General features: G+C 34.1%; 1 protein-coding gene across 1 annotated transcript; it reads right to left on the bottom strand.

Moving 5' to 3' along the window:
- Positions 1-80: 80 nt before the first annotated feature.
- LOC117217835 (pyridoxine/pyridoxamine 5'-phosphate oxidase) lies at positions 81-21,465 on the bottom strand. The gene is made up of 6 exons (XM_033465697.2): positions 21,175-21,465; positions 10,809-10,965; positions 8,308-8,407; positions 4,986-5,039; positions 2,912-3,111; positions 81-554 (listed from the first exon to the last, which is right to left on the bottom strand). The coding sequence occupies exons 1-6, from the start codon at positions 21,227-21,229 to the stop codon at positions 389-391; spliced, it is 732 nt and encodes a 243-aa protein (XP_033321588.1). The 5' UTR covers positions 21,230-21,465; the 3' UTR covers positions 81-388.
- Between the last annotated feature and the right edge of the window lie 938 nt (positions 21,466-22,403).

Raw genomic sequence — 22,403 nt, 5'->3', positions numbered from 1 at the left:
TGTTTAGAAACAAATCTATTTATTTAATAATTTCCGCAAAATGTAACATTATTATAATAAAATAAGAAATCTGAAGCGAGTCATTTTGTCCAGTTCGACATACTTTTATTGTTCAGTAACAAATCGATTTTGTTAAAGCTATACAATTTTCTTATTATTCAATAGAAGCGAGAATTGTATATATTTTAGTAATTTATGTAAATATTTTAGTTAGTTATTTTTTAATCGTATATAATTTTTAATTATAAAAAGAAGCTTCAAATATTCTGAAGAATGTTCGTGAATCTAACGTGGTGACACCGTTCGTATCTCTGGTTGTTGAGTCACAATTTCTTGTATTCTTAGCATTTGTACTGAATAAATCACTCGATCTTCTTTTCATCGCCAACTATGGTGAAAGTCTTTCATAAACCCATCCATTGTCCCCCTGATGCACAAGCACATTGTCGATCCTATCGTTCGGTTTGGGTCGTCTAAAACGTATTCTATCGTGCAAGCGATCGCTTTGACCTTGCCAAAATTCTACGGAGTGTGGTATAATAACGTATCCACCCCTGAAAAATAAATAATTTCAGTACATAACGAATTCTCAATACACAAAACCTGAAGTCAACAACGAGCGTTATTTTATTAGCGTTACGGAAAGAAGCATACCCTATTTGTCTCAAATATTTTACGAACACTAGCATGTTTCGTTCATGCTATTGCAATAACTATGTTCCATTCACGAAAGTAACGTTTGGATGTTGCCGACAGTAACTAGCACATTTTGTCATGCAGGAATTAAAGTAATTATCTATAATAATATTATTCGTAATTATTTGTAATTTATCTACAATATATATTACACGCGCGGTATAACTGTTTTAGCTGATTTTCTTTTCTAGCTGACAGAGGGGCATTACCCAACTACACAATGATTAAAATGCTTTTTTTTAATTTTGCTATTATTCGGAATGACAAAAAGAAAATAAAAAACTCTCCTTTTTCAAGTTTTTTCTTTGAATCTATAACGTAAATTTAAAAAATGCGTTTTACAGATCTTGATGACTTATATGCGTGTTGACTTATATGTATGTTACTCTTTTTTTTCGACTTATTTCTCCATGTAGAATCGTTCCCTGGCCATGTAGAATCAGCCACCCTGTACAGGGTGTCCCAAAAATATGTTTCGCAATCTGGAAATGGGGAGCTCCTGAGGTCGTTTGAAGTAACTGTTTCCTTAGCGAAAATGCAATCCGCGGCTTTGTTTACGAGTTATTAACGAAAAACACTGACCAATAAGAGGCGAGCTCGATTGGTGCGAGACGGCCCAGCCAACGAGCGCACGAAGCCCACTTCCGCTTAGTAGAACAGTAGTCGGTTTTCATACTTTTTCATACTTCTTCATTTTATTAGGTCTACCGGAAAGTTCTGTTCGTTTGAGAAATAAAAGGAAATAATAGATTTTTCATAAATTTAGTAATATTTATTGTACAATATAATTTCCGTCGTTACTTATGACCTCTTGCCAGCGTGATGGCAATTTGTGAGCAACATATTTCAAAAATATATGTCTCAAATGAATATGTGTATATCTATTGAAATTTGCAATGACATTATCAGACAGAACTTTCCGGTAGACCTAATATATTAGTAGTACATATATTTACATTTTTGTTGAGATAGAATAATGAAAAAAATGCAGTGTTTTAATTGTTTACAAATAAATTTTTTAATTAAATTAAATTGAACATCCTCTCCATTTTCACGTTGCGAACATTGCTCCAACGTTCTGTTCCTCATAGTTGACATAAATAGGTCGGATGTGAGCAAAAGTCTGTATATAATCGAAAAAAATATAATTTCTAATTACTCTCATTAGTTTCAATAGAATGCGAAAAGTTGAAATATTGATATTTTACTCAACCTATTCAAAACATTTCGCGTAACTCGGTAGCCCATAGATTTGTGGCACGTGCCATTTTAGCATTATTATTAGACGATTTCTCCAATAGCAACTAATAGCAGCCAATTTTTGTTTTGCTATTAATGTAAGGCATCGCACTTCAAAATGCGATCAAAGCGAACATTGAACTCAACCGAACTCGTAATGAAAAAATGAAATGAAGATACGACATATTCAATTGGACATAACTTAAAAAATATGAGAGATATAAAAGTGTCTTGTGACATAATTCACGTACATACTATAAGTACATTAAATTCTGTAAATATTATTTATTTCCAAAGAACAAGATAATTATAAACGATAACATGAATTTAGGCTGATCTGAAGCATAGGCTACTTTGAAGCCACGTAGCCGTGTCCAAAATGAACAAAAAATATAAATAATAAGCTACATGTTTAACTGACTACTAGTGAATAAATTATTCATTATAGGGATACTTTTTATAAAACTGACTTTTTCCCACTTTTTTTATAGAAACCGACCACTGTGCATCGGTGATGTCAAATGAAGTAAATTTAGAAGTTTTGCCGTGGGGTAACCATAGTCGGTCCATCTCTCCTTCTTACACCATGATGCTCGTACAACAGTTACTTCGTCGTTATAACCAAAATGTGCTACTTCTTATAAGAAATCATAAAATGGATCAGTTTTAACTCTTTACCGTCGAGAATGTTTTCTCCATTCTATTTTAGCATATGCTGTAACATTATGTAATTCAACCATACTGCCATAACTTGTCACTTTACAACCTATTTAAGACAGTTGAGATTTACAACAATTGTTTTGAATACTTGTGGCACTAGTCGCGAATGTAACGTAAATCATGCAAGAAACATGATATCTCCAATCGCATCGGAGGCAACTATGTATGCTTTTCTTTGTAAGACAAATGAGACGTGCTTCTTTTCATAACGCACGGCGATTCAATCGTCCTGAATTAATTCAACGAAATCAATTACCAACAGGCCGGTCTTTTCACATGTCCTTCTGGGAATTGAGCTGCCAGCTCTCTTTCTCTCACTATCAGTGTTTGCCTACTTGCAATCACATCACTCTGCTTGCTGGCCATTGATCCTATTTGATTCGAGTACGGTCGGCTTTGAAAGTAACGATCCGAGTCCTGGGCGGATGTCTTTTGCACTCGGCCTTCTACACGGACCTACGCAGTTTTTTACTAATTAGAGAACACAATGATATTAAAAAGCATTCTTGGTTTGCTCTACGGCAATACCGGAACTCTTGCGCATTTTCACTTTTGGACCCGTAGTTTAGAAAACGATCGAAGGATGAGGAGAGAAATTGCTTCGCTCTGTTTGAGTGACGATTCATGCTGAAACAAGATTCACTGCGTATTAAGCGAGTAGTAAAATAATGGAAATAGAAGCCAGCAGTTGAAAACAGTTGTGATTAAACTGCGGATGTTTATGCAAATGCATATGTTTGTAGGGAAGAGATCAATTTGTGGGACTTGGACAGAAATTTGTTTTGACATTAGAGGATATTAAAAACATAATTTCTGTTTTGCATATTATCTATTTTTTTGCATATGTTCGTCTTATTTCTCCATACAGAGTGTCCCAAAATCATGTTACTTCCTAGAAACGAGAGGTTCCTAAGGTTATATCCTCGAAGTAACATGATTTTGGAACACCCTGTATATCATATATATTCGATTGACTAGATTCTAAAACGTTGGGGAACATAGTTACAGTGTGCAATGTTACTCTACTGTAACTATTTATAAGATTTTCAAGAATGAAAATCTTACTGATGATTTGGCTCTTATTGAAGCCGATTTTCGCATTTTACCAGCTGCTATAATGAAATTAGTGTGGGACACATTATCCTTAAAGTGATTCTCAATTAACACAGTATCAAATTTGGTTAACGTTTACAATCACTGGTACAACATGTGTATCATGCGCAGTGTATTCAGAAAAAGTCGCTACGCAAGGAGTGGGGGCAGGCGACGCATGTGCGAGAGTCCCGCAAAATGGCGTGGCGCGTCTACAGGATGGCACCTATTGTATTGTATCTGCAACACTGCGTTGTGTCGTGTCTTGAATAATAATAAGGTCAGAATTGTACAAGAATATTTAGTATACAATTGTCCAAAAGCATTGCATCCTCCTCCTCAATCGCCTGATTTAAACCCAATCGAAAATTTATGGAATCAATTGGACCGCAAAATTCGTACAACACCTACAAGGACAGCAACAGAGATAAAACAACGTTTGTTAGACGAATGGAAACGGATTTCGACGGATTATTTAAATAAAATCATCTGTAATATGCCCAAGCGATTACATGAAGTAATAAAACAAAAGGGTCAACCGACAAAATATTAATATTATGATAACATGATGAAAAAGATTTTCATTTTATATAAAATTAATGTAATGCATTCGCTGTCCGAATATTTTTGCGACGTTAAATTTTGTCACAATCTTGTTTATCGCTTATTATACAAAAAAAACCATGTGGAATAAATAAACAAAATTTATGTTTCTACTTACTTTAAGAAGTGCTTTATTATATGAGAAAACAATTGATTCAATAATACTATCTTAAACAATAAAAAGGAGCAATAATTCTTGTAACAATATCGTGTCCGAATATTAATTCGAGTCACTGTATATTTCATATTCCAGAATATATTCTGCATTAATTTTGCATAATTCGACATATACATTTTGCATAAACATCCGCAGTCTATTTGTAACAGTTATGACATTTTTTCGGTTCTCAATAACTGTTTCACTCAAATCTAATATACCAATAACAGTTTGAAATGCTTTTATTTTCGGAACCATTTCGATCTTTAGCACAAGCGTTTGCTTAAGGAGGTAGAAAAACGTGCAGGAGTCCAGATATTATTGTAATTATTATGCAATGATGAAAAGATGGCCTGCGGATTAGCATAAAAGCAAAAAGGGAATACCACTGTCTTCCTGTCTCCCTTGTTAATGTTAACGATGCGGTCCATTATCTGTGACTATTAAGCGGTGACTATTGTAATTCGTATTTTCTTACCACCCGCTTCAACGGTTCCCAGTAGAAGGACACAGCTGCATTCGGATTCTCCGCCTAAGAAGCCAGAATTGACGTAATATTGATCTAATGAAGAGTCAAATTGAAGCAATGAAACCGTTTGTTCAGAAAATCATTCGTCACGTATTTATTAATCCTTGGATTTAGTTTCGTTTATTTAACGTATTTTAGCGTAACTGATATTACAGTATTTCTCTCCATAATTAGCACAAATTCGGTTACGCTGAGTGACAGTTATCGTAGAGACTTAGCAGTTTCTCTATAAATAAAAATATATTTCCGGTATGCTGAGTCACAGGTATGGTAGAGATTATGGTACAGTATTTTATCCAGAACTGACATAATCCCGGTTCTGCCGAGCGACAGTTACGGTAGAGGTACTACAATTTTTTGTGGTGGATTGAACAAGAAAAGAAACCGAAGTTGAAGACATTCGATAGATATTAAGGACTCGTGCGAGCTCAGTCATTTAAATGAAAAATATTAATATTCCTTAAATTCGGTTCTTTGTCAATCAGACTTTCACTCCCGTGTTCGTCTCGTTCTCCTGATTAATATTAAATCAAACACGATTATAGGGTGCACAACGAGTACACCCGATGCTAAAACTCCGCGATTACAAAATCTCTCGGGTTGCAAGGCCGATTGCGCTAAGCGATGGGATTGATTAGTATCGCTGTTCGTCTAATTAAAGATGAACAGCTGTTTTAATTTTGTAGAATGAATTGAAGCAGTATAAAGCACTCAATTCGATGGTCGAAGGTTGAAAGACTATCTGAGTAGTAGACTAGCGTGAGCTGGAGTCTATCGTAGTTAACTGAAGCTGAGTTGACTGACTAACTGAATAGTAGACTAGCGTGAGCTGGAGTCTACTGAAGTTTAAGAGTTGAGTGTAGTAGACTAGCGTGAGCTGGAGTCTGCTGAAGTTGACTGAAGCAGATTGACTGCGATTCAGAACTTGGTTGAAACGGACAGCGCGTGCCTGTTGAAACAAAGTCGCGGACTAGAGACCGAGCGAGAATGACTGAGTTTAACTGACACTGACTGGCCGAAGACAAGACACAAGAATGAATAAGTCACAAGAAACCAATGACTAATGACTTATTAATGACTGACGAATGACCAAAAGAAGAATCGGTTTCGAGTTTTTATACCGTTTCGTGGACAGAAGACTAGAAATTGATTGACCAGTGACGCGATGAAAGGGGATGTAAAAGTGACGTAGCACGCAGTGCCGCAGGTAGCAAGAAACCCCGGACGAGCGACCGGACCGGTGCTGCCGATGAGGTGTGCATTATTCGAAAGTGCAGAAATGACTTTATTGCCGGAAAGGAGACGGCTCGAAAAAAATTATAAACTTAGAAACTGCAATAAATAAGGCTATGGCTCTACGAAATTGAAAGCCCAATGAGTGACCTTTTGTTAATTGCACGTCGTTCGTTGAAGGACTGTTAATTTGTCTTGCTGAGCCGAAGATTCCTCGTCAATAAAATGATTTTTAGGGGTAAAAGAAAAAAGGTAATTCGTCCCGGAGAAAGTTAGACGGACGCAGCACGAAAATTCCGTTGAAGGACGGAACAACGATGTAATTACGATTATAATTATTAGGTCTACCGGAAAGTTCTGTCTGATAATGTCATTGCAAATTTCAATAGATATGCACATATTCATTTGAGACATATATTTTTGAAAAATGTTGCTCACAAATTGCCATCACGCTGGCAAGAGGTCATAAGTAACGACGGAAATTATATTGTACAATAAATATTACTAAATTGATGAAAAATCTATTATTTCCTTTCATTTCTCAAACGGACAGAACTTTCCGGTAGACTTAATACTTGTGTAATAAATTGAAGTCCTAAACTTTAATCGCTTATAATGCAAGTAATTACGATTGTAATTGTGTTTTTAACGTTCGCCTAGTTCCAACTATACCTCGCAGTAGTGAAGATAAAATTTTGTCAGTTATGATAGAAATCTTTTTGCCAGTTATGGAGATCGTTCTCTGAATCGCCAACGGAAGAACAAGGAAACTCGTCTAGTACGCAGCACGGTTTTGATTGTGAAACATTACATCTTTACGTTTTTAATTTTCACGTAATGTCTTATTTTTGTTCAAAATTCGATGTCTTTACAAAAATTCGAATTTTTCAAAAATTGAGGGTGAAATAGCGATTTTGTTTTTGGATTCATGTTTGAGAAGTGGCACTCTACAAGAAAGATCATTCATCGAATATCACAAAATCCAAAAAAAAAAGTTAAAATTTGTTGGACAGCGTTATAGTCGAGAACATTGTAAAAAATCCGATAGCAAATATGTCAAAACAGTATACTCTGTCAGAGTCTGTACTTCTTGAGGTTTTTGTAACGTTGTTATAATAAACACGTACGCAACGATTTTCTGGAAAAGTGTTTTCATTGATTCTGTGAAAGAGACACGATGAATATTCTCAAGCTTCGAATTTATGTAAAATAGTAAATAGGTAAGTAAATAAGTACAAGAACAGAAAAATGTCCCGTCACAAAATCTGAGAGGAGACACCTTATCGACAAATTCAACTACCTCGAAAATGTTTTCCCAAAATATACACAAATTATACACTTGAAATCATTGTAACGACAAATTTTTGGACATACAGTAAATTCCCCGACATTGTCTCTCAGCTTGGAAACAGAAATGGACAACTTGGGAAGAGGAGAAACGATTGTTTGAGCTTCGTGACTTGTTTTCATAGTAGCCGATTTTATCAACAACTATAAGAGCAAGCGGCGAGACTCAAATAATCGTATTCCCTTTTTCTCAGTTGTCCATTTTTCTTCCCAAGCCGAGGGACAATTTGGGAAAATTTATTGTATTCATCTACCATAATATCTTCATAATGATATTGAGAAGCTAGAAAGTAAATTTGAGCACAGTGCGATCAAGTAAGCGAGTTAACGCAGTCGAAGTTCACCATTTAAAAGGATTTAGAGGATTTAACCAGCAAATATAATTTAACCAGGAAAAAATAAACGCGCGATAAAGAAAATTTCATTTCCAGTAATCATAGCCTTAGCTTTGTAATTGCAGCAATAATGGAGAGTTGAGACTCTTCTAATTTAAATGAATGTGACATGCTTTAAAAGGGAGAGACATTCTCGGGTAAGTTTGTTTACGCGCGTAGATTTTGTGTAAATTTAGCCTTGCACCACTGTAATGGATCGAGTTTGCCTAGAATATAATGTTCGTATAAATTTCTCTGGTTCCGGATCGCGAGAATTTTATAATGTCTCTTCCACTTACGATAAAATGTACACTTACCAGTTCGCGACCCTTTCTACTTTCGTAGTTCGTATAAAATTTGAATCCTTCGGTACCGAAACCTTTCAGCAATACTGCTCGTACAGACGGCATGCCATCACTGTAAAAATCATGTAAAAATATTTCCGCAAATAGGATGATTGACAAATAAGCGACATAATTCTGTAATTGTAAGGAAGAACGCCATATGTCACGATTTCAACAAATTTTAGTTTATACATTAATCGAGCTGTAGAATATAGGATTTTTACGTATTTTTTAGAATAAAAGTCATGAAAACAAATTCCGAAAAAAAACAAGGAAACACACTAACACAAAGAATTATTGATCAGAATTACCCCTTCGAGTGCTACGTACGCATACACGGTGTTTCATAATTCGTGGTACATATTGGGTCAGGTAGATTCTATGGCTGCATGGGTGGCTTCGAGGAATCAAATTTAAATATCAGTCTACTGCACATGCATTTTGAACAATACCTTGACTGAGAATAATAAACTAAATTCAGCAAAAAATACACATATCATTTTTTAGTATCCTGTATTTAATGTATTCTTCTATCGTATCTTGATAGTAAACAAGCCCTAACAATGTATCGTATTAGCGATCTATAATGATTAATATAATATAATATACAAGGTGTCCAAAAAATGTCTCGCAATCCGAAAGTGACGGGTTTCTCGGGTCATTCGAAGCAACTTTTTCCTTTACAAAAATTTTCTCCGAGGCACCGTTAACGAGTTATTAACGAAAAACAGTGACCAATGAGAGGCGTGCTCAGCTGGCGCGAGGCGGCCAAGCCAATGAGCGGAACTGGGCTTCGTGCGCTGGTTGGCTGGGCCGCCTCGCGTCAGCCGTACTCGATTCTTATTGGTCACTGTTTTTCGTTAATAACTCGTTCACGGTGCCTCGGAGAAAATTTTTGTAAAGGAAAAAGCTGCTTCAAATGATCTGAGGAACCCGCCATTTCCGGATTGCGAGACATTTTTAGGACACCCTGTATTAATAAATTAGAATCTATAATTAGTCCTAAACCTAATAGCTAACGAGTAATTTCACTTTATTTCTTAAAAATTTTCTTCACGTAATATCGAGTTGGAGATTCAACCTTATCACAGATTTCCGCAGGTCAGCGAAAAGTGAAGAAAATGTTCGAGAAATAAAGTTAAATTATTCGTTAGCTATTAGGCTTTGGGCTAATATAACCTTTTTACTCAGAGTTCGATATTCTTCCATATTTTTATATAAAAAATATAGTATTCTATTAAAAAAAAATTCGACCTTCAAATCTCCGAAATGCCATCACGTATAAAAAAATAAATACATTACATAATGTACTTCTTCAAACTTTGCAATTTTTGCATACAACATTTTTTCGTGCAACGCATATTTTGGAAGTTATAAAGATTCTCAACAAGTTGCATGGACCATCCTGTATATACGTCCATCAATTGTTCCTGTCTTATACAACTGACATGGAAATGTTGGCGTAAACAATTAAAGGCAAGCAATTAAGGTAGTAATTTGATTGTACCTCAAGGAGGTGTTTCTGACCATAATTCCAAGAGCTCGGCACATGATTCCGTGCCCCGTATTTCCGCGCCTTTCCATACTTCCGTGCCCCGTATTTTTGTGTCTGTCCATATTTCCACTGTGTGCCCCCTATTTCCACCTTGTAGGTATATCCTGCAGTTACTATGCTTCTTGTAATAACATTTCGGATCTGTTTTTCTTTTCTCATAATATTGTTTTCACAAAGTGAGGTTAGGATTGATCACGCGGTCCAATACAAGAGGGCACCGAAATACGGACAAGTTCTAAAATCTGATTCCACATCTGGATTTATTTAATCAATATAAAAACATGCACGATTAGTAGATCTTTATTGTTGCAATTATCGTGCTTCTTTTAATAACGTTTCCAATCTGTTTCCCTTTTCTCATAATATTGCTTCGAATGAAACTGAGGTTAGACTCAGGTTAAACTCCTTGCACTCGAAGCCAAATTAACGTAAAATTTAAAATAATTTTTCTGACCCACGGTATTTCCATTTCATATAACCTAGTGCATTTTAAACATACGAAATTGAATTTTGTGATTCGTGCAACAGTTATGCTTTTAACAGTCTTTCAAGATATAAACAAATTCGATTAATACAATTATTTTAAAATGTGAGATAACAATTTTTAATGGCGCCTTGGAGTCGTCACTCGAGTGCAAAGGGTTAAATACAAGAGGGCACTGAAATATGGACATATTGTAAAATCTGATCCTATTTCTGGATTTATATTAAAAATATAAAAATATGCATGATTAGTGTTTTTTACCGTCACTAGTGCTAAATGAAACTATGAAAAAATAAAACTATGAAAAAATAAATGAAACTAACTACGACATGATATGCGTTTTGTACGACGTAAATCACATTAATACCCGACAAATCCGAAAACATGTGACGTTCGGCGTCTTTCCTTGTAACCACACAATTGTTCGATCATTACTTAGTAGCCGTGGCGAGGAACATGGCGTTCGGTTCGAAAATCTGAGGCGTTCTACAGGCTTCTTCGAACCATGCTTCGAACTGTCCGATAGGTTCTTTGCACACCAGTTGATCCTCGGTAAAAGTCTCACTTTTATCTTTATATTTGATTCGCATTCCTGTTAGATGTAAACAAGAGTAATTGAGCATGTGTTTATCAGAAATATTCTACCGTCACAATTTAATGTTCATTCTTTCCTAGCACGTTTTTTTTACATAATACGAATGCAACTCAGCACTTTTATGCACAAAATACGTCAATCCAACGAAATCGAGCATAAAAAATTGGACATTCTATTTAAAAGAACAAAGTTGGCCTCTGCATCTCCTCTATACCTGCACTTGCAGAAATGCCATTTATATTACCCGACCAAACCCTGACCTAACCAACCTACGCAAGTGGACAGAGTTCGTGAGACACTCTGTATGTACCCTTCCCTTCAAAAGTATTAGGACACTCGCAAAGAATTAAATAAATTTGAGAAATCGATAGGAAATTGTCATAATTTCTTCAATTTAATTCAATGTTAATTGTATGAAAGTCTAATAAGTCTAATAATAAAAATAAAGTCAGTCTTATAAAAGAAAATTCAATTTTCTTTTCGTCGACATATCCACCGCGTTTTTTAATTACTACTTGGGCTAACTTCGGCATCCGTTTTATTAGTTTGTCTACTATATTTCTGATCCCATTTGACTCCATTCCATAAGTAACAAACACTTCTAACTCAATATGCATACAGTAGCAGACGTATATTTAAGACCACTTGAAAAATGGTATAACTTTTTTCAAAACCGAACTAAATGACTAGAATGTTTTTTAGATGATAGAGAGATCAGCCTATTAGACTATGACTCTAACACTTTTTTAAATTTTGCTATCCCTTGGAATGAGAATAAGAATAAAAAACTTTTTGATCTGGCTCTATAACGAAAATTTAGAAATGGCATTTTGTAGGTTGACCTTGACAGGAACTGTAAGAAAATTGCAGATCGCAAAAATTGCAGTTTTGTTCGGATTTTTGACACTTTTGACCAATAAGTGTGAGAAATCTGCAGTTTTTTTAATCTTTTGCGTGCCTATAACTTACCAAGATCTACAAAATGCATTTTTTTAATTTTCGTAACAGGTTCAGATCAAAAAGTTGAAAAACATGAGTTTCTAAATTTTTAAAAAGTATTAAAGTCATTGTCTAGTAGACTGGTCCCTTTATCATTCAAAAAAAATTCAAGTAATTTAGTCCAATCTTAAAGAAGTTATACTGTTTTTCAAGTGGTCTGAAATATATGTCCGCTACTGCAGTTCTCACGCGACACGAAGGCACATTTGTGTTTGCATTCCCCCTCTTACTAGCTGCCCCACTGCCGCAGTTACCAGTTACTGCCGTCCGTCGTCCGTCTTCGTCGCTGTTTTCGGCCAATAGCGACCGATAGCTGCGGCAGTGGGGCAGCTGGAAAGAGGGGGAATGTAAACACAAAAGTATCTTTTTGTCGCGTGAGGACTATACTTCCGAGAATACGATGCCATAAAACTTAACCCTTAAATGCATATTGTTGCCAATTATCTACATGCCAGTTCCACTTAATTTTATTCAAAAACCTGAATATGTGCGTTTCCGAACACACGTTGATAACAAGAGACAATAGACCATGTGTGAAATAAAAGACTTGACATTACTTTTGGCGAGTAAGTTATATGTTTTTTGACATTTGAATGTGGTGGGTGATAAGGTTAATAATATAATCCAGGTTGCAAAGGACTGAGTGCATCAAATGCAAGGTTGCTTTGTGTCACAACAAAAATCGCAATTGCATTGCTGCATTTCATTTATAAATAATGTGAAAATTCTGTAAGAAGAAACACTAGCGCGCCACCTATATCCTGTTTTCCGCTTCCGCCCTTTGTTCGTTTCAGGTATCGCAACTTTCACTTCACGACGTGCCTCTACCCAGTTTACATGTGCTTCTTCTCCATCACGGACAGTACATCAATCACGCTCGCCATTACCAAGGATCAGATCTCACATAATCTCTGCCAACAAATTCCTATGCTAATAGATAATATAAATACATGACCATTTGTTTACGTCTACAATAATTTTAGTAATAAACGCATATTGTTGCCAAAAGTCTACATACGACTTTTTTTCAAAATAAATACTCGATATTATTACCTAGACTTTTTTATTTATTTTTTATGTAACCTATGACTACATTCCTATAAAAAACGATTTTTTAAAATTCAAAACAAAAAATCATGTACTTAAAGGTTAATACAGTAATGGGACCTACCCCTGCACGCTTTCCTTATTTCCTAAATTGGCGCACACATCCCCACCATTTCACTGCGCGCCCAATCCGCAGTGTATCCTGTCTCAGCAGTGAATCGTCAGCCAATCAGAGCAAAGAAAATTTCTATAACGATCCTCGCTAATGGATTATGCTACGGCCTGGAGGTGTGCAGGAGTAGGATTCATTAATATAATAAACGTAAAACATTAGCTTAACTGAATGAAAAATTACAGTTTATACTAAACCAGCAGGTGTCCTAATACTTTTGGAGGGAGGGGGGAGGTGTATATGGATATTCCGTGCCGTGTTTGTATTTTATATTAACAACTTTTAATTAACAATAATTATCTTAAATTGTGTCTGTTCACGTGCACAGGGCTGGGAGAATAAAAATAAAAATCTTTCCTATTTAAGTCTCAAAAATACCATTTGCAGTAACAAAAGCTATTTCAGATTGCAAAGATTAAACACAGTACCGATGAACTGTATTACACTTCAAACAATTCGAAACAATAGAAGTCAAACGAAAGTTGCGATTTAACAATTCAATAGTAACTTGTTTGTGTTAATTTTTCTATTGTTTCATATACTTCGATTAACTACTGATATTACAATTTATTTAAACTATATTCGTTACTTCGAAGTATGAAGTCTTGACCAGCTTTCCAGCGTTTCAAGACACTGCGGCATCGTTTGCACGCACACATGCTTCGCATGCAATACGTGTACTGGAATACACGCGACAAATGCATTAAAAATGACACGAGCCCAAACAAGTGCGGTATTAATTAAACGTAAACACGTGAAATAGAGATTTCTAATAGGAAACTAACTCATTCTTCTGGCTTCCGTATCGGCGATACACCCGATATAAAATCAATATCCTCATCGGATCGATAAAAACAGGTATGCGAGGCCCGATGAGCCATTGTTACGAGGCAAGGCCCGATGAGCCGCTGCACACTGGTCTGGCAAAGCAGCGACCATGGCCAAAAGTCAATTTTTTTGCAACTTTCAAATTTTGAAAGATTGTTTTTTCTAATGGGTTTACAATCCCCCAAAAGCTTTAAAATCTACAATATTAATTCAGACAATTCTATAACAAGATATAACGTTATAAAGACCGGATGATAAAAATGTAAAGAAACTAATTCTTGAAATGAATTATTATTATACTACGGATTTTTGTGCAAAATAAAAATTGTCTGCACTAATTGCAAAATACAGAAGCTACAGAAACATTGACTTCTTTTCCTAATAATGTTAACGAGCTGCAAATAATAAAATAAAGCTTTTAAATTCCTTAAATGTTTTTACTGTTTTGCATTCGACCTATACGTTTTTGCAACAATTGCATAAAATCCGCAGTCTAATTATTATAAGGTATCAATATACAAGTTTGTATTATGTTATCATGTTGGTAAATTGGTATATTTTAGTTACTTGTTACTTGAGCCGTTTATTTTGAAAGTGGCATAAGTCACTTTACCGTAATGAAAAGTGGTGATTTTTTAATGTTTATACGAAATTATTTATACTGAGAAAAATATCAGTATCCTGAGATAACAAATACAACTTCTCGAAAGTTAGCATCCATATTTTTAAACGTGTTAAAACACAAACCCTTAAATATATCGACTTAAAAACAAAGTGACTTATGCCACTTTCAAAATAAACGGCTCACTTGTTACTTTAGTTACTAAATCCATTTTTTATTATATGTATAAACATCGAAATGCATGTAACAGTTTAAACGTTTGGTTTACAGAAAAAATGTTAATAATTGATAAAAAGAAACTTGTTTCATACAAAAGATGATTTCATCGTTATTAAGGGCATATCAATTTTATGTGTATCTTAAAATCGCACCCTTTGGCTTTATGGTATTCGAAAAATAAAGCTCGAGGTGTATTTCGACGCCTGGACGAGCAGACAAGCTTGTGCAGTAATGGGTCCTACTTCTGCACATCTCCAAGCCGCAGCTTGATTCGTTAGCGAGGATCGATATAGAAAATTTCTTTGCTCTGATTGGCTGACGATTCACTGCGGATTGGATGTGCAGTGAAATGGTAGTTCTATAATATAATATATATTATGTGTAAAAATGTAAAAATAAAATAATATATATAATATATAATAATAATATATAATAATAATAATATAATAACAATAATATATAATATGTGTAAAAAAATGTAAAAATGTAATATATATATATATAAAGTCCCATAATATAAATTGTCTAAAATGAAATAAATAATTTAGATTTTAAGTAAAAATACTTAAATTTAGTTAAGGGACGAGAAGACCCTATAGAATTTAATAGGTTTATTATAATTAACATTAATATAATAACAAATTATAATATATTTATTTTATTGGGGATATATTTAAATTTAAATAACTTTAAAAATGTAGAATCATATTTTTATATGTAAATAGATAAATTACCTTAGGGATAACAGCATAATATTTTTGGAGATAAAAATGTTTGTGACCTCGATGTTGAATTAAGGATTAGATTAATTGTAGTAGTTTAATTATTGTGTCTGTTCGACTTTCAATATCTTACATGATTTGAGTTCAGATCGGCGTGAGCCAGATCGGTTTCTATCTTTTATATAAATATATAATTATGTACGAAATGACCAATTATATTTATAATATTAATCCATGTATCCATATTCCAAATCAAATCATGATTTTTCACACATTTTCAATAATCTGGCAAAAAGATGCTTCGAACAGAAGTTAGTCAGCATTTACTCTTCTACAAATTGAAATTGAAAAACTTACAGAAAAAAGTTTTCTTCTCATAAGAAATGCTGATCGCCTCGATTTTTTAAACGTTAATTAATTAATATTCTAGCTTGTGTTGAGACACGAATTCAACAACCTACTATAATATAACCTTAAACCTTGAAGCAATGCTAAAATAATTTTGGCCACAGATTGCTGCTTCGTCAGACCACCGTGCGCTGTTACGCACGGAAAATAAATCAGTCTACTACTGTCTTTAGACACGATCGCTGGTCATTTCGCTTCACCTCGCCTCATTTGTAAAACATGTCGGCCTCGAACGATTTCATGGCAATGTACGCGTGTCGACCAACTAGTGTTCAACGAATATTATTTTTATGTATATATTGTTTTTCTTAAATATTTCAATATTAGTGATGGCACTGACGAAGTTAAGTATTAACAACGTCTCGTTGAAATTAATTTAAATTCTTTACTGTTTCGCGATTCATCTTGTTCTTTACGGTTTCGTGATTTTTCGCGTTTTTTTTAGCTTTCGCTGTTTTTTGTGTTCTGTCGATTCTGATTGTGTTACATGTTACATTCGTCGTCAGTTCGGTTCTGTTGTGATTGATTACGTGTGAAATTGAGTAGTGGCCGTCGAATTTTCTAATCGGTGTGCTGGCGTGTTCGAAATCGTCCTCGTTGGAGGAACGGTCAACTATCGGTAGAAGCAGCGTCTTATTGTCTCGTGTTGGCAAGTTCGTGATTTATTCGTGATGGGCAAACACTCAAGCCAAAGTTGATAAACACTTAACACGCAAAATTGGAACAAATTGTTAATATTATATGAAGATTGTTCTGCAGCTTGGAAGCCTTTATGATACTAAACATAATTTATAAAAATCGGATAAACATTCGAGAAATGACATGTGTTTAAAGAAAGTACACTGAAAATTGGGATAAATTTCAAGCATCATTTTTGCCAACGAACCGGAAAATTCAGTAAAAATTGTGGACAGTATTTAAATTTAATTTATATTAATATTTATTTTTATTAAATTTAAATTTAAATAAAATTAAATTTAAATATTTATATTTATTAAATTTATATTAATATTTATTTTTATTACAATAAGCTGTGAATTTTAGACTTCACTTTTTTTACTTTTATCCATTGTTCGTAACATTGCGACGCGATAAAAGTAAAGTAACAAGGTTCCCGAAAAAAATAATAGGTTTACGGACGTTTAAGTTCCCCAAGATTTCGTCTTTGTATGCGAATATTTTTCGCTAGAAAATAAGTCATTCGAGAGAGGACGGTTCAAGGCGGAATACCGTGATCACGATTTAATGAGATTATACAGATATTTCGTAATATAAGTGTTAGAAAGCAGGCAAAACATTGAGCCATGAAGTCGAAGCATTTTTATACCATTGATGAGTTCTCTGTATGAAATCATGACCACGGGGCTCTGCATTGGATCTTCATCTTTCGAATGATACATTTCCCATCGAAAAATACCCTCCTATGAGTATGGCCTTGAGCATGGCTTTCAGTCGTCAGCATTCATGATATCGATAATGTAGAGCAAAAATGTAGCAAGTTTAGTTAGAACAGTGCTTTGTAAGATGGCGCCTAAGTAGAACTGTCGACGTGGAATCGAAGATGCAAGAACAGACGAGGTATAGGAGTTGACTGAACCATTAGAACATATACATATATGTAACTGGAGGCAGCACCTGCTAGTGCCGAACATAACCTAGACATAACCAATTTTTAGAAAGTGATATACTCTAATTGGCTAGTACCTGCCCCTTTTTACTGGATGCGAATTGGCTGATGTTTGTGCTCTCTGAATTTAATTTATATTATATTATATTATATATATATATATATATATATAAGAGTATAAAGATCAGTGTCCACGATACGCACTGGAAAAATAATATATATATATATATAAGAGTATAAAGATCAGCCTTAGTACTACATAATAACCGTATACCTCCTTATATAGGTTATAAGGAGGTATACGGTTATTATGTAGTACTAAGGCTTGGCCACAGGTGTCACGCAAGAAGTATTACAATTTACGTGCCTGCGTTTTTTGGATCAATAGAAAAATTGTATACAAATAAAGAGTCTCGAGACTTTTTTGTTCGATCCTGGGTTAGAGTGAGATAGGTACCAATTAGAGAAGCCAATTAGAGTTTATTTCTTTCTAAAAATTTGGTAACTAGTGGTACAACCGAATAGATGTTGATTCTACGTCAGAAAATAAGTCGAAAAAAAAGAATAACATTGTTTCATTTAAGGCTCCGTTTTCGAGAAAACTGAGTTGGAAGATGCGTGAAATTTGCGTGGCTTGTAGTATGATGAGAAGTAGAATTGGTATACCATGATCAGATACGTCACTTGATTGCTACTCAATAGTATCACATTTTCAACATAATTTTCCTCGAAAACGGAGCCTTAAATGAAAGAATGTTATTCTCTTTTTCGACTTATTTTTTAACATAGAATCATCGCCTGTCCGGTTGTACAACCAGTTACATGATACCCTGTCTGATGTAAAATGACATTTGTCACACTCTGCACGAGGATGAAAATAACTTTACGGCAAGTAAAAGCTAACTTTCCTTACTGCTTCAAAATTGTGATGTACTTTGTGATAAGTGCTTTTTTAGCAAATATATTCCTCCTTTTTGTTTCAAATCCCTAATTTCATACGTTCTAAAGAAATGCTGACAGTTATCTTGCATTAATAAGTATGTGATAAATAACAATTTATAATTAAAGTTTGAAAATGTGGACGGGTACGATTGCAACGCCGACAGTCGGGGTCAATTGTAAGAAATTTCTGCGCCTAATTTTCATCATCTTATAATTTAAATAGGTACTTATATTTATTAGGTTAGCTAACAAATTTAAAATTGCTATAATTTAATATCATAATCAAGCTTTTAAAATGCCTCGTACAAAAATTTATGAAAGCGTACGAAGATGGCTAGGAATCTTATAGTACAAGCAAAATTAATGAAAAATGAGTCCAATGTCGTGGCTGTGATGACTGGGCACGTAAAGAATGCCGCTCTGTGTTACAATCGACCCGGGGTCGGGGTCGGTTGTAACATTTTATCAGCTTCCCATGTTTTATTAATAACTTGGATATTCCTTAATGCCCAACAAAACCACAGTAACTGAATAACCTACTCGGATAAGTAGGTAAGAGGTTCGTACAATAATTGTCGTTGTAAATACAATAGTTTATGTGTAATAATAACATGTGTTACAACCGTCCTCGGTCTCCCCCACTGCTTATGTTAATAAAAACTGTGACGCGCGATGGGAACATTCAAATTATGTACCATGTTACAGAAAGGTCAACTGTATTGCATTTCATAAAATTATGATCCAAAACTATTATTATTGACGACCCAAATAATGTTTCCGTTTCTGATAAAACTATGCATGACCAAAATAGAATTTCCCCTACCGATAATTGTTATTTGTAACAGATTCTTTTACATTTCGCTATTAATAGCTTCAACTGTAACAATAAACAGATTTTTGTTGCTTATTTTTTGTAGTTCATTATTATATATATCGATAAAATCGATAAAAGTCAAATTGATGTTATAATTTAACGGTTCAATAATAAATTGTTATTGTTAATTTTTATTAATTCATACACTCTGAGATATTATATAACGCTACCACAATCCATTTAAATTAATATCGGGGATCGAAAATAAAAGTTATTTGAAATATTTTGGTAACAAAAAATGGTATAATATGCTTTATTATATATATATATATATATATATATATATATATATAAAATAAAATAATGGTATCGTTATATAATATCTCAAAGTGTATGAATCAATAAAAATTAACAATAACAATTTATTATTGAACCGTTAAATTATAACATCAATTTGACTTTTATCGATTCGAATTATTTGACGTGGAATATAATTCATTGACATTGTGTTTAATCTTTGCAATTTGAAACAACTTTTGTTATTGAAAATGATAGTTCTGTGATCTATATGCATACAACAACGTCTTGAAAACTGAACTCGCTCATGTTTAAAATACAGACATCAACTCAGGTGGCTACATTCACAGGGGAGACTTATCAGGTGTTAATAACCGATTTTAAATAAACTTTCGGAATACAAATTTCACAAAAATATCGGTTCATACCTATTCGCCCAAAATTTCGAGATCCATTTTTTGCATGAAAATCTTTCATTCTTTATGTTGCTAATTGAATCTAGAGAATACTCTCAGTTGTTTGATCTATATACAGTGGGTCAAAAAAGTATGCGCACACCATTTAAAACGGAATAACTTTTTTTATAATTACGCGAAGCGATCTGAATCTTTTACGATGTTAGAGGAATTAATTTACAATCAAAAATTAATAGACAATGATTAAACAATTGTTTTCGAACAATTCAACAAAACAACATGTGTTTTGAGTCCATAACGAAAATTTAAAAAATGCGTTCTGAAGATCTCGGTAACTTATATGCATACCGAAGAAATCATCGAAATTGGTTAACGTTATTATGAGCTACAGACAATTAAAGCATTAGTCACAGTCGATGAACAAATTAATTCTGATCAAATTGCGATTCTGATCAAACAAATATTTAAATCTAATTTATTTTTTGTTATTTCCTATTATAAGTTTATTATTACAGTATTCATATTGTTTTTACTATCTATATTACACATTAAATATAAGTGTATATAAAGAAATAAATTACATCATTTCTCTGACTTTCCAATATTCTCGCATTCGTTCTTTTCAATGATATTAATACAGTAAAAACAAACTTTACTATTTTCTGATTGACCCTCGACAATAACAATTTTATCATAAATATTAGAACACTGTCGACCAGTAGTTTCCAACATTCACTCTCTATCTAATTAAACTATTTATTCGTTATTACCTGAAAAAAGTTGATTACGGAATTAATTTGATATTGAATCCGTGATCAGTGATCTTAAAAACCGCACAATGTAAAGCGTTTTAAATAACATTTTCAATATATTTCCAATGTTTTTAATGCTTGATCAGCGTTTCAACGATTCAAGCCGCTATGCGACGACTTGTCACGTGCGCATGTGTTCGATAACAAGTGCTCCACCTACGGTTGGAACGCTTTTCATGCAATTTCTCAAAGTTCGAAAGGAATCTCATCGAATCGTTGGAATGCAATAAATTTGACAGTTGTACACGCGTAACGATTGTTATTCCCCGTGATAAAGTTACCTCCAATGTCAACGTTGTAGCCCGCATCCTGACCGGTAAATTTTTCGGACGACATTACAGCGTATTCGGCGGCACTGGTTTCTGGTTTTGTAGGTAAACAGCTGACTGCTGACGAAAAGAGCCACTGTCACTGGCGAAAATTCAAGGAAACACGCGGTACGTTCGACAACAGAAGTTTGTCGGTGTGTGCGTAGTAGATTAGCTCTGTAAAACTTGAGACACTGCTGCAGACCGAGGTACATATACCGAGGTTATCAGCTACAGTATAATCTGTCCCAAACTAGTGAAAGATGGCGCGCAGTATCGTCAGTCGAATACGTATGTACCTAGTTTGAAAATTGTAAAATAGCATTGCTCGTACGAAATAGAATTTAACGCTATTTATCACGTGCGAGGCTTTCACGTAATTGTAATTGATCAGCTATATTTATATTAATTCGTCTAATGTAGTTTACGGTTAGCGAATCAATTTTTACAAAATTTTCGGAACTGGAGAAATGTTTCTACGCCACTAGGATGTTTAGTACAATGGCGTGTAAATATACAATAGCAAAATACTAGTAATATTTTGTCGCGTAATTAAAATGTGTCATATTCGTATTTGCCTGCCACCTATGTATTAGGGTAAGCGTGAGTACATTACTGCGGATTCTGAGTGAAGGCCAACTTCGAATGGTTGTTAAACCACGGTTTCCATGAAAATATAGTACATTTTCTTTTTATGTGAAAGCTCAATTTATGTAGAAGTAATGACAAAATGTCAACTCAGAATTGAAACGAAATTAAGAAAATAAATATAATTAAACCGAATCGAAAAAAAGTTATTGTTATGTTATTTTCGACCCTAATGGATCATTTTTTAGAAATCAAAAATCTTGTTTAAATTGATCAGAATTTCTGCTATCACAATGATTTGGTTCAGAAATACAAGTTTTAATAGAGGCTTAGAATTAATAATTAAACTGCGACAGGTAAATAAAGCAGCAAACAGAGAGAAAGAAAGAGAGAGAGAGAGAGAGAGAGAGAGAGAGAGAGGGAGAGAGAGAGAAAGGTATTAAATTAATGGAAGAATAGAATATTATTTTCTAAAAATAACGAATACAAAAGTTACGTTCTGTAGATTGCAAATGATTTATGGGTGAAGGTTTCCACGAACCTTGACCAAAAGCAACATTTGCGAAGGAACAGAAATAAAAAATAAGATATAATGAGAGTAATTTATCTTCCCT

Source organism: Megalopta genalis, chromosome 4, assembly GCF_051020955.1.
Source record: "Megalopta genalis isolate 19385.01 chromosome 4, iyMegGena1_principal, whole genome shotgun sequence".
In the NCBI taxonomy this organism is placed as follows: domain Eukaryota; kingdom Metazoa; phylum Arthropoda; class Insecta; order Hymenoptera; family Halictidae; genus Megalopta; species Megalopta genalis.
The sequence above is the reverse complement of the archived record's forward strand: the minus strand, read 5'-3'. Positions and strand labels throughout refer to the sequence as shown.